At 39.4% G+C, this 14218-nt stretch overlaps 1 protein-coding gene across 1 annotated transcript; it reads left to right on the forward strand.

Annotated features, from left to right (window-relative positions):
• The first annotated feature begins 976 nt into the window (after nucleotides 1-976).
• Nucleotides 977-12367, forward strand: depdc1b (DEP domain containing 1B). Its single transcript, XM_035164706.2, has 11 exons — nucleotides 977-1159; nucleotides 3753-4018; nucleotides 4106-4250; nucleotides 5389-5516; nucleotides 5609-5739; nucleotides 5837-5884; nucleotides 6748-6888; nucleotides 7029-7195; nucleotides 7979-8155; nucleotides 9901-10083; nucleotides 10315-12367. The coding sequence occupies exons 1-11, from the start codon at nucleotides 1112-1114 to the stop codon at nucleotides 10471-10473; spliced, it is 1593 nt and encodes a 530-aa protein (XP_035020597.1). The 5' UTR covers nucleotides 977-1111; the 3' UTR covers nucleotides 10474-12367.
• The last annotated feature ends 1851 nt before the right edge of the window (nucleotides 12368-14218 follow it).

Consider the following 14218-nt stretch of genomic DNA (forward strand, 5'->3'; position numbering starts at 1 on the left):
CATGCCAGATTTTAGAATTAATTACAGAGTGTGTACAGATTAAGTTTATGTTCAAGTCTGTAGATATCAAGCCTACAGAAAAAGGTAAATACAGCTAATTAAATGCATTTATTTTTGTATGCAAGTAAATGAAAAGCGTCTCATTCAATAGTTTAATCAATATTTTTAATATATGAAAGCATACAATCCTGGTACCAGGCCTATTGTTCTTGTTTCAACGAGTAGCAGAAGTTGTATATTGGTTTTTCGGTATACAATAATTGTCTCCAGAGGAGTCCAAAGTCCATTCATTGGGCCCTTTAATTGTTATACAAATTTAATTACCTTTAAAATACTGAATGTTTTTAAAGGTTGAAAAGGTTCTTTGGCATGGGAATGTGGAATTTTAAAGCTCAGTTGTTAAATAATATGAATGGCATTTGGATTCTATCCACCGAATACAGAATTTAACGTCACAATAGATAAACACATTTTTTCATTGGTTCTTATTTTCTCATTGGTTCTTATTTTCTCACATCAGACCAAAAGTAACTTGAATATTCACAGTGAAAGAATTGATGAAATAATGTTTAATTTTTCTGTATTCATCATGGACCTTTTTAACACTTCTCTAACTGGACACAATCTCTGTAAGTAAACTTGTTTTGATTTGTTATTAATTCAATATTTGTTGAGGGAACAAGCTTTTAATCGCCTGCGATAGAAAATCAACGTTTGCTGTAGGAGGTGAAACTCAGTCCAAAGCTGTGTGTGTGTGTGTGTGTGTGTGTGTGTGTGTGTGTGTTACTGCAAGGTTTACTCACGTGCGTGTGTGTGTTTGCCTGTGTCTGTGCGTGCGTGTGTTGTGCGAGTGTGTGGGTGCGTGCGTGTGTGAGTGTTGTGCCACCCCATCCATTCACGATCGTCGGTTACGTTCCTGCGCGTCACGTGATCACCGCTCTGGCGAATCACGTCGCTCCGATGCGGTGACGCGTGATATTCAAAGTTGCAGCAACGTTCTCTCTCCTCTGCGGCGAAGCGGCTTCCACCTCAAGCTCTTCTGTTTTGAAACTTCATCAAAGTGAAGCGTCTCCATGTTTCCTCACGACTGAGGCGGGCTCTCGGTGTCAGAATGGAGGGCAACGTCATTGGACCGGGTCCGTACCGGGCCACGAAGCTGGTGAGTCCGCTGGTAGCGTTAGTAAGACCCGGTTAAAGACCCGACTAGGTGGTTACCACCGTAAAGGGACTCGTTACGGAGTTTAGCTTGGTTCAAAGTGTAACGTCACAGTTGAATGTGTTCCTAACTTTCTTACACGGGGAGTTTAAGTGTTTGAAGTCTTGTGTTCACTGATGAAATAAAACTACACCGAGGCTGGACTTTGTGAAGGTTTACAGCCTCTTTGTATAAAACACATGGTCCTTACAATGTGTGCACTTAACCTGCCATGGTTTGGTGACAACGACGCAGTATTAGCGTTGTTATTTAAAAGTACTTCCGTTACTAACCGGTGCCTACATCCCACTTCATGTACATCACAACAACAACTGTATTTTTTATTCTACATCACAAGTGTATTTACTGAACAGAAAATGATTTTTCCAAAACAACAGAAACACAGAGCAAACCGAATTTAAATTAATTAATTAAAATTAATTATGAATAGATAACTAAAACCACCCAAAAAGGAAAAACAGAGGGAGGAAGGGGTTTGTGTTGAACCGGAAGATGGTGGATTATTTTGTTATTGTGGGTTGACATGTTGAGGTAAGGAGGATACGGTGAGAGGAATCAACTTAGGATGACTGATAGGAAAGGAGACTGGGTGTTCTGGATCCTGCAATTTTGGCTTGAGCTGGTCAAGGTTTGCATGTTTTTAATTTGATGTAAAAGCATCATGCGCAACTCAGTTTTCTTTAGCTGCTGTCAGACATGCACTGAACTCTCATGACACTCTGTGGCCAGCCCCCTAGTACAAACTCTGGAGACTGTCCGAATGAGCCCATGTGAGAATACAGCAGAAGGTCCTCCAGAGGATTCACCGCGAGCGGGTGGGCGTGCTGATGACCTCTCTAACACACCAGGGACACAAAAGACACAAAAACATTAAAAGAAATTACACATTTATGTCAGGGAGAAAAAGCAGTGCAGTATACATAAGAAGACACCAATAAAGATGTCGAGACTAGCTTTTGGTGATAAGGGTCGACACAAGTGTCGTTGCGCTGTAAACAAAATCATGTGATCTCCGCAGCAGAATTTGTACATTACCTCCTGCCCCTGCATGTTGAGCCACCCCTCACCTGAACACTCCTGAGATTCCTCTGTTGTTGGAGTGGAGACTCTCCTGCTGTGTTGTTCATGTGTGAAAGGCAGATTCCAGAGAAAGCCTGGACCTACTTGTGCGGACAGTTCATGTCTGAAAACGGCTCGTGAGTGACTGTGGCTTGGGGTCTTTGAACCCCTTCTCAACAGTCATGGATTACTGTGTTTATTATTGCAGAATAATATACTGAATTTATGGACATGTCGTAACCTACATTGGGCTGTTATTGCATTTATTCAATAAGCCTTTTTTTCTTTTACAGGAAGCTGTTAACAGCACGGATGCAATGTTCTACTTAAGTTCCCTATTACAATGTGGCAGCGAGCCAGAGTGAACAATACCAGGACCCCTTGCTTCCACTGTTAATAACTTTGATATATTGTAGGGAAAGCCGAGGCGTAGATAATACAATGATTGATGGTATAATTCCCTTTAGCTGCTTCAGGTTTATAAATCACAAATAGGAAGACATTTGCTGAATCAGCAAACTTGAGATATAAAGTTTGGTTCTGGTGCTCTTGAGAAGCAAGAATAGCCATAGACTTTTTTTTTTTATGCTTGCACTGTTAAGTCAAAAAGACACAACACAGTAGATTGAGACAACTGGAAACATGCCAAAATATAAAGACATCAAAACATGATGATAGCAGATTAATAATTGATTTAATCAATAATTTAATTAATTAGGCCAGTTGTTGGTTGGGGGGACTATATTGAGCTGCATGTTTATGTGTGGGAAGGTATGTGTGATAAAATGATAAAAGCTTAATGCATAATTTATGGAATCAAAAATCATTAAAGCTGCCACTTTGTTGGCTGTGTTTTGTTTCTTTTTTCAAATAATAAGCCACTCCAATCCCTCCCCCGATGGCGTGAACTCTTGGCTCTTACTCGTCTCTACTTTTGAATGTCATCACACGCTGAGCTCTTTTCAAGATTCCGAGCTGCCTGTCAGCAGCATTTGCTTTATACAGTTTAATGCTCTGCGGAGTTGTAATGACCCTGTGTTTCCTCATTGTCTCTCGGTCTCTCTCGCCCTGCTTTGATTTGTTTTGTTCATTGTCATCCTATTCATTTGAACACTTAGTGAGATCTAATGATCCACAACCCCTGTACCACCTAAAGCACTACTGGGAGATAATGCTCTATTTGTTGTGATGCTGACTACTTTTCTGATGTCTAGAATAGATGAGGGTTATTTCAGGGCAGCATTGTTGTGAACGATACAGTTTTACATGCTAGAGTAGTCTTGGATGTACTTATAGTGGAAAAATGATGTGCATGAACAAAATGAGTTATGAATATTTACATGCCATATCTAATTGAACTAGATTGATTGCAAGCAATGTCAAATATGCTACTGGACAGAAGTGACTGTATCTAATTGTGTTTGACATACTACAGCATTTCCTACAGCTCACTCTTGTATCTCTCCTTGTTATGTAGTGGAATGAAACCATTAAGCTCTTCCGTGGGGGCATGCCGCTCAGAAGGCACTGGGCAAACTTCCGCTACTATGACTGCAGTTTCACAGGATCCGAGGCTGTTGATTACTTGCACGAGCTACTGAGGTGCAACTACAACTTTGGGCCTGAGGTGACTCGCTACCAGACGCTGCAGCTGCTCAGGAAGTTCTTCAAGGCCCATGTCATTGAAGATATCAAAGGACGTCACGGGACAGAGGACTTCGAGGACAACAGCCATCTGTACAGGTACACCAAAACACCACAAGACATTTAACCTGCGTCTTCAATCCCTTTTTTCCTCCTTCGGCTGAGCTCTTTGTTTTTTCTCTCCAGGTTCCCCATGCTGTCTCCTCTGAAATCTTTTCCAACAAGGCCTCTGTTGAGAGACAGCTGTGACCTGCCCAGACTCATCCGCTGGGATGACTATGAAGAATTGCCTCAGCGGGAAAACGTTGCACCCCTGAAGTCTGCTGTCATGGTGAGGAAGACAAAAATGTTTTAGCCCATCCTGTGTTTTCTTTGACTCATGCTGCAGGAATTCTAGGCAGCTTAGGCGCTGTGGTGATGGTAATGAGAGGATATTTGTCAATGTGCATTGTGAAACTACATATTTTCACATAATAATTTGGACTCCTTTTGACAAAAACACAATACAGGTTGTTTTTCACACTACAGTCAGACATTAGCAAGAAGGAAAACTAAACAATTCTGCTCATTGATGAAGTGAGCCAAAGTTCTTATAACTTGTTTAATAAGGCCTCTAATTGACAATCATATTTTTGTGAGTGATCACATTGTGTGCCATAAAAAATAACTCTGGCAAAACAAAATGAATTTAAAGTGCAATTATCTCATCTTTGGACAACCATCTTACAATGTAATTGCGTTTGGCTGCTTTCCAAAACGTTTGTTTGCTCTGCTTTCGGTCCAGATGGTAGATGGTAGATGGTAGCGAAACCTTGGCATAGTTTCTTTTTCTTTTAATTTCTATTAGGTGCTGTGCAAAAACACAATGTTTAAGTTGTGTAATGGCAGGGAAACCCTGTGCTGTGCTTGAAGTGTCTAAGTTTATGCAAACTTATTAGAATGCAAATAGCAAAATTAAATAATTTCAAGTATTTCAATTACTAATATGAAATATGACATTTAAATCAATCTTTCCTCAAATTTACATAGAAAAAGTAAAAGGTACATTTGATTTGATATGATGCCGTAGAGGAGCCCAACAAAACAACAAAACACTTACTAGAGTTTCTGGTTCAGTTCAGACCTCGACCTCAGTTGTTTCTTGGTTCGACAGCATTGAAAAATTAACATTCGAACATTTGGTCCACCACATTTACATATATGGAGGAAAAAAACTACTAACAGCACACCCAACAGTGTAATCGGTTCCTATTGAACAAGGAATTAACTACTTTTTGACTGAAATTTTCCACAGAGTAAACATCACCATATCTGACACAATGTAAAAAGAAAATACCCAATTTTTTCCAAAGTTATTTGAATACACCATGAGACTGTTATTGTAGATGTAGACTGAATCTATGAACTATGTTTCTGCTGCCTTTGTTTCATCTAAAATAAACGTTTTCTCTTCTCTTCTTTGTGATCAGACTTCAGATTTGTGGAATAAAAGACACAGTGTAGCGATTGGAGACGTTCACGAATGCAAGCTCATACGGAGGAAGGAGATTACTTCAAAACAAGTGGACCACATTTGGAAATCAATGACAGTTGCACAGTACGTAACTCGTACATTACTTTTTGGGAACATTTCCACTGTTCATGCTGACTTCTTAATAAAGCAATTTCATGCTGATGCTGCTGTTTTAGTTTACAGAGAGTGCTGGGCCTGCAGTCATTGGATGGCGTGTTAAACCCCACGCATGTGAACAGCAAACACATTGTTCACAACGTGTTCAGTGTTAATAAGACCGGTATAGTCATTCTGGAGAACAAAGCTGGTATGATACATCGATTCACTAAAGCAAGAAAAACTTTGTTTCTTTGATGCAACTTATAAAAATATTTAAACTCACCAATTTTTTTTTCTGTCTCTAGAGGATATGCCCTATTGGGTGGTATCCGCAATGAAATGCCTCGCCAACTGTGAGTATATATTTTATATATGCTAATTTTAAACATAAATGTATAAAAAGGAATAACTAACAAATTAAAAAATGACAAGAATCCATTCGAAAACCTCATATCTTCCATTCTCTTGGTCATTTTGGTACTTCTCAGTCTTATGAGATTTTAAACTCAGGATATTGGGATGTTATACTGCTAGTTGAACAATACAGGTTTTCTGGCCACACTAGGTGCATACCTTAGCCTTAGCACCGCACGTGCCTATTGTTTTTTCTGTATATATTGTTGTTTTATGTCCGATTTGTTGTTATGTCCAAAGGCACCAACCACACCAAGGCAATTTCCTGTATATGTAAATATACTTGGCAATAAAAAGAATTCTGATTCTGATTCTGATATGCAGCGCTTGCAGCTGGGAGCCTGCTTCGGATCTGCTAATACCAGCCAAATGTTTTACATAGGGTCGAATAAAAGTAGGCCAATGCACTCAGCCAAATTCCAGAACTCTGCCGTACAAAGTCATACATCTTCTAGTCTTGCAAATATTTCACAATCAAAGTATTGTTGAAACAAATTAATGTATTGAATCATCACAGGAAGTCTAACAAATATTTATACATCAATGACATATTCAACAGATTGAAATTGAAACTGAATCTCTTGAGGAGCAGCGCAGCTCACACAGGCAGTGTGGCTGCTCTGAATTGATAACATGGGCGACAAAATAAAAGGCAAGATGTTCCATGACACACATACTCGTGCATCAAGTGTGGCTCGGCGGTTGGCTATAGTCCTAGTGTACGCATATTCCATAAAGTCTTATGTGCCATTGTGCTTTTTTATTTGCATGTATTTAACATTACGTTTGTCTTCTTTCTCAGGGCCTAATGGCAATGAAACCAAACAGCCAGTGTACCCAGGTTTCGAGAGAGATGTTCTGAGAACAGTAGCAGATTATTTTCAGAGACTCAGAGAACCCCTGCTGACTTTTCATCTATATGAAGTCTTTGTCAACATTCTTAGTGAGTACATCACAATTTGATTCAGCTCCTAATATTTTCTCTGTTCTACAGATAAACCCTGTGACCCGGTGTTCATTTTGGTCGAGGCTGTGTGTGTTTGCTCTCAGGAGAAAGACTCTTCTCTCTTCATATCTCTGCAGGTCTGCTGCAGGAGGAGGAGGAAGCCACTGAGGCGCTTCAAGTCAGCGGTCTCTTACTCCCGCCGCCCAACCGAAGACGCCTCCAGCTGTTACTGCGTCTCATGGCGCGGGTCTGCCAGAATCCCCACCTGCCTCCACTCAATGACACTATTACTACCCGCACACTGGTACCACTTCCCATCAATCATTCACTGCATGTACACTACACACAACGTCCAGCACACAAACAATAAAAAGTGGCAGTATATTGTAAAAGGACTCATTTAACGACAAGGAATTATTCTGAAGTAGCTCTGGAGCATAAGATCAGCCCATTCCAAACAGGCAGGTTTACAGTTTCATTTCCACTTGACTGTAGGAACAGATATCTCTGGCTGGCAGCATTAATGCATTTTCCCTTCTAGATATTACCACTAGAACTATCAGTATGCAGCACTGTGCATAGACAATTTAAGCTTAATTGCTGTGGCTCAGGGGTTACAGCGGTTTGTCTACAAATCAGAAGGTTGTGGTTTGAACCCTGGCTCCTCCTGTCTGCAAGCCAAAGTTTCATTGGGCAAGATACTGAACCCTAATTGCCACTGTGTGTGTGTGAGAGCAAAAGTGCATCATATAGTAGTGTGTGTATGTGTGTAAAGCACTTTGTGGTCCATAAGACTAGAGAAGCACTACATAAATACAGTCCATTTACCATTTAATGTATAGTGTATCTCAAAGTGTAATTGGTAAACTGACTATTTATATCATACTTTTCTGTTTTGACAACAGACAACATCATAATTTCACCAATAGATACAATTGGTGGGTTCAATATCACTTCAATAAGCTGACTGGAGGAGCCTGGGTTTAAACTAACAACCTTCTGATTAGTGGACAACCCACTCTTATCTCCTCAGCCAGAGTTTGGCAGCTGGTTTCTAATCCATCTCTTATCGTGGTCTCTTGTCCAGATGCTGCAGATGTTCTCTCACTGCGTTCTGGGCTCAGTAGATGAGATGGACTTGGACGAGCTGCTGGCCACTAAACTGGTAACCTTCATGATGGAGCACCACAACACCATCTTCCAAGTGCCCTCCAAGCTGCGAGGCCAGGTTGAGGAGCATATGTCCCATCTCAAAAGAGTTCAGGTTAGTGGATTTTCTCAAGTTACAATCTGTTAACAAATGAGTCGATTGATCCTGCTGCTCTTCTGCTGCATCTGTTCCCTGCAATCCATACGCACAGATCAATTATGGTGCATCACCACTGATGAATATGTGCCATATGTGATTGGTTCCATAATTTTTCAATGCACTAAGTCTAAAAGTGGTACAGTCCCTGGTGCATTTAGGTATTAATTAAAGTTGCATAAAATCCAAGTGTTCATGTGAATGGAGATCTCTTGACCCTGTACAGGCCTATTATTATTGTCTGTCTTGGGTGATCCAATCACAAGTCGACTGCTTTAAATGGCCACATTCTTTTTCACTGTATGAACGCAAATGCATCCTGGGCCATATATAAAGGACGACCTACTTAGCTGACATCTTCTGACACGCTAGAGTTTCATGTGAACTGAAAGTATCTTTACACTTCTCAGTGTTTCCCATACATCATAACAAACTGAGGTCTGTGACAAAGAGCTGTCAGTCCTCGGACCCAGCTCAATCTTCTTCTACGTCCTCAGATTAAGTACAGCAGCGGTCAGCAACTGGGTCAAACCTCAGGTCAAAATCACTGCACGGTCACTTCGATGATTTTCTTTCTTATTTCACTATATCGGACTGACTAAGACATGGGTGCAGTATGTTCCGATCTCCATCATGGCATGAACATTAAAAGAATCACTTCCTGTTTTGGCAATTTGTAAAAGTACAATGTTCTTTTTGTTGCTGCCATGCTTTATATCCACCTGAATTACAGAACTTTTATTTGGAAAATGTATGAACTTGGGTCTGAAGATTGTATCTATTGCTTAACAGACCCTCTTAAATAGCTGACTTGCAATTTATGAAAAAACAACACCAGTTAAGTAAATCATTCAAACTTATATATCAACCACACAAGTGAACATCTGAACTAAAGCAAATTCAGTTTAATTTCATGAAAAACAAGCAAACAGCCCATTCTTAACAGGCAGGTTTAGAACGGGCAATGCACTAGTGAATTTGAATGCCAGGTTTGAACTGATGTACTTAGAGCTGTGCACTTGTGATCAGATCAAAAGTATGAGCGGGGTCAAAGGTTTTGTTGTATACCTGTATGTTTAGCTGGTTCATATTGATGTGCATTTAGTTTTGTTCAGAAAATAAGAAAATATGGAAAACCCACTGTTAAAAAAGTCTATGTTCTACATACAAAACAAATGAATGCGACAGTATGCACAGGCTTACACTCCTACACTGTGAAGGGACTAAATGCTTTTATTATAATTGAATGCTATAGATGGGATTTTAAAACCAACCCCTCTGCACCCTGAACACATTATTCATATGTACTAGCCATATTAATTATCCTCATTTAAGTGTTCTGTCAAACCACCAAATCATTAGCCACCCACTGAGAATTGTATTACAATTTCTGAGAAACCAACAACATTTTATTGTTGACTCATGATGGGCTTACTGATTTCCAACATTAGGCAATGATATTCTGACTAAACACAATTCAGTATTACATAGTTCCCATTGTTTTCACATGTTTTCAATAATCACTTACTGACATGTATAGCATGTTATGAGACGATGCTGACTTTGCTTTACACAGTGCACATTAAGAATTTGATGGTTTGTCACCAATCCAATTAGCCACTGTTCTGTTTTCCCATATTCTCTGTCAAATGTTGAATGCATTTAACCTTATTCAAATCCATTCCATTTGTGTCTTCCATCAGATCAAATATGCAGGTTCAGATACAGACTTTAGTCTATCTCCAGCCTTTTGTAAACAGATCCGCAGGGTGGAGTCTGAGGAGCAGAAGGTGATCGGTACCCAGACCCCCCTGCAGCAGCTTCTGGAGGGTCTGATAGCAGACAAAGAACTCCCTGCCAAGGACAAAAGAAAAAGGCTGAAACAGGTACGTCCACGCGATTAGGAAAGGATATGTGGTAAGTCTTTGGTCAGAGGAATACAGTAAATTAGACTGCTTCTGTGCAATAGGATGTAAGCATTTTTATATAGTCACTCAGTTTGAAGGTTTTTAGAGGCCTAATAGAGTTGAAAGTATGCAGTATAAAAATAACAAAATATAAACACATTTCTGTGTCCGACAACAACCAAGTAAAGATGAATTCTCTTCCCTTTTCAGTTCCAGAGGTCGTACCCGGAAGTCTACCGCAATCGATTTCCCACAGAGGAAAGCAAAGCTGCTGTCATACCGGTGAAAACCCCTCGACTCAAACCTCATCTCATGTTCCTCAAGAAACCTTTCGAGCCTTTTCAGAGGAGCTGGAGTTTCAGAGCATGATTTGCCACCACTGACATATCTACACTTCCGGCTGTTTATACATCTCAACCTGTGGCTGACATGGCGCTCTGGCCACAGGTTTGGTACTTCTGATTAACCACTACGATTTGTATTCAAAATAATGAATTTGACCTTGTAGCACTACTGAACTTAAGACATTAAAGGTTCAGTTCACTCAAATTTCAAAATAGTTTTGAGATTTCCCACAGATTTCTAGTCATGCACATTGTGTTGTTGCTGTGGAAACAGTTGCAACTATTTTCTAACTTTTAACAAATAGTGCATACAGTTAATGTGGAGGGGTGAACTGACCATTTAAGGGCATCTCTATGTTTTTACTTATTATTGCCAGAACACTTGAATAGAATACAAAATATCGGAAACATTCACTTACTGTAAAAGAACCACTGATGTTTCTTAAAATGCCTGTTTTGTAGTTTTTGTAAAATTGTGTATGGGTAAATGTTTCTACTTATATGATACTATATTTTACAAAAGCATAATATACTATTGAGTGGCTTTGAAACCTCAACACACTGCAGTCAAATGAAATGCATGCAAAATAGACAAAACACGAGAAAATTACATAAAAACATATGTACCAATATCATACCAATATGACAATGCCTGGCATAGTGGCCTTGTCATGAAAACATACACAGTGAAAGAGGTGAGGTAATGCTGACTCTTGCCTGCCTGCCCAAGACAGTCAAACTCTTATGGATGTTTCAACTGGACACTGACAGGCGAATCTGTGACAGGAAAAATATAAAATATAGTGTGTATATATAGTAGCCTATATACACAACATGCATGCAGGGTATGTATCGTCCCGCTAATCTTTTTCATTTGCTTATATTTTGTCTATTTTCACATGTTTTCAAAGGTTGCATTGCATTGAGCTCACAGAGCCACTGTACTAAGATATCAAATTGGCTAACTTGAATGAAATGCATTTCAAAAGTGTTAATGACCTATTTGGTTTTAATATTGTAGGTTCAAAAACTATTAATAATCAAAGTCTGTCAATCTTTTAAAATATTTATATTGATAAACAGCTTAATATTGTAGCTTGTTAAACTGTACTGCAGGTGCAGTGATGTTCCTAAAAGACATTCCACCCTAGAATTTCATGAGCTAGTCTCATTTCACGATCACTTTTCATATATGGAATGGTGATTTTGATGCTGCATCCTAAACGCTTGTTTGAATGAACATATCGAGGGTTTGTCCAGAAAGGGAGTGTCTGTGTCTGTGTCGTGTTACCTAAAAAAGAACCTATAGTTGCGTTTAAGTGAATAATTATGTTTGTAACTGAAACACAGATGATAACAAATGAGGGAAAGCCCAGAATATGTGGGTGAAAATTGCTGTAAAAATGTTCAACAATATCTATTGGTTTTATATCATACCTAGTCTCAGAGAGGGGAGGAAGACGCATGAGGTTTATGATGTGCTGTAAATTGCCACCGTAATTTTGTCCTAAACCCTTCCTGTAATTTACTTGATTACTGTATGTGCACTCTACTTTCATTTCATGGTTTTACTTGTTGGTTTTATTCTGTATATAAGAACTATTCTCTTAATTGGTACATATGTCAATGTCTCAGATGATCCTTTAAATGTGTTCGTCATCATTTTCTGTTACCTGCTGTTCTGTCATGTCAATCAGGTTGTTTCTCACTTAATTTGAAACCTAAATTGTTTTTATTTTTTATAATGATTAAGTGCTGATATCACTATTTGGAGTTTCATAAATGCGCTTGAACAAAAGTGTTAATGCTGGAAAAACTGTTACACTTGAATTGCTGCTGTGTGCTGGAAAAAAATCAACAGGATAAAAGTGAATTTGTGTTGATGCTGATTTTCATATAAAAACTACTGTAATTTGGAAGCTGTTCTCCGTTTGTGGGTTATTGGTTTTGTTTGAATTTGTCAGATCGGCAAATGGCTGTTTACATTTGAAAATATTGTGTTATTCATGTGACATTAATACATTTAATCAACCATTATCCAATTATGTTAACAATAGTTCTTGTCCTTGAGGGATTTGAGTCTCAATGGTTCTATAAGTGCAGCCTAATTAAGCATTGCATACAATACAAAACAAAAGCAAACACAGCATAGCAGGGAATTCAATACTGCTTTTATGCAATGTTTAATTACCATTATTCTTTTATACACAACTGTTTAAGCAATGTGCTTTTCTAGAGGATGAGGGAGGTACAGTCTTTACTTTATAGGAGATTTACAGTTGTCTATTCCTTCCCATTATCTCTCATTTCTTGCTGTGTGCACCTATAAAAAGCTTTCATCTGAAGGTAATCACGCTGTGTAATGGAGCTGCAGGGAGGTAAAGTGAGATGATTAGCTGCAACTGGGGGGGGCAAACGAGTTGCAATCAGCAGCTGACACCTGCATGATTTCATAAGGAAACGTCCCACGTGATAAACACTTTGGGAGAAAGAAAACGTCCAGAAAACGTCCACTTCGCTATCACAGCACTACCTTATTTGCAACCATGCTGCCAACAGCATTTGTTTTGTTCAGTGTGAACATACCTCTAGGTTTGTTTTTATGTAGATATTATTATAATTGCATTTGAGTGGGCGACTGGGCAAGGTCCAGAAAATCCTAGCAAAAACTTTGTGCAAAACAATGTGTCGCATTCATTGTCGTAGTGACAAAGATGCACACTCAAAGAGGAAACATACTTGTTGCTTAGACCCATTTCCTCTCTGATGGATCGAATATGATCCAGTTTCATAATTCTAGTCTGGTGTGAGGAGCGAGAGACATCTGTGGGGAACCAGAGGTTAAGGAGCTTTGTCCAAGCAGGTTTGTTTAGAATGGGCACTGCACTGGTAATGTAGCTAAAACTTAATGACTGCAGATCTCAGTGAAAGAGGTGTCAGTAACACTCTAATGAACAGTGGTGTGGAGAGGTCTGCCCTTATCATCCCCCAGGTATTATTAGAGCATTGATATTCCAGCCTGTGTGAGTGCAGATAGTCCAGTAAGTGATTCATCCAGGGCGATTGGGCGTAGCTGGTCTCTGCGGTGGAGTGGAGGAGTGGGAATTATCTCTTAACTCAGGGACCTCTTCAGCCTTTGTAACCACAGGGGGGTTAAAACCTGACGCCAATACAAAGCAGCCAATCTGCTGACATGGATGCAGATTATATAAATAGCATCTCACACCGCCTTGAATACTGTTTATGGTCACATGACTCCACTGAGTTGTGATGATATGATCTCTCGGAAATTGACCGAAACCTACTTCAGAGGCATCCCATGAATGCTGGGAAACTTTCATTTTCCGGGCTGCTCTGTTAGAAAAACATAAATTTCCTGTCTTACTAAGAGAGTCCTTTAGCATTTTTATCCAACTGTGTCCCTACCATGGCTACAATGTTGTTGCTAAAGTCAGTGGCCTCTAGCAGGGCTTCAGCTGATTCTTGAAAAGTCTAAAAAAAAGTCTTCAGCACTACTTGTATCATTCAAATGTGTCTTTTTAAGAGAAATGTTTTGTATGCATGGTAAAGCCTCTGTGTGCTGAAGCTCATTCTTAAGGATACAGATATTAGCACGCTGCAATAAAACTACAAACAAGACCAATTGATAACCTGCAAAAACACTAGTCAGACTTTACTCAGCTTGGTGGTGGGAAGACTGTGAATACCTACTGTCTCTGTCTGTAGTTTGACAGAAAACATGGCATTTCGAGGGTTATTCTCTACCAGGC

This window comes from Hippoglossus stenolepis, chromosome 8, assembly GCF_022539355.2.
Source record: "Hippoglossus stenolepis isolate QCI-W04-F060 chromosome 8, HSTE1.2, whole genome shotgun sequence".
Classification (NCBI taxonomy): Eukaryota; Metazoa; Chordata; class Actinopteri; order Pleuronectiformes; family Pleuronectidae; genus Hippoglossus; species Hippoglossus stenolepis.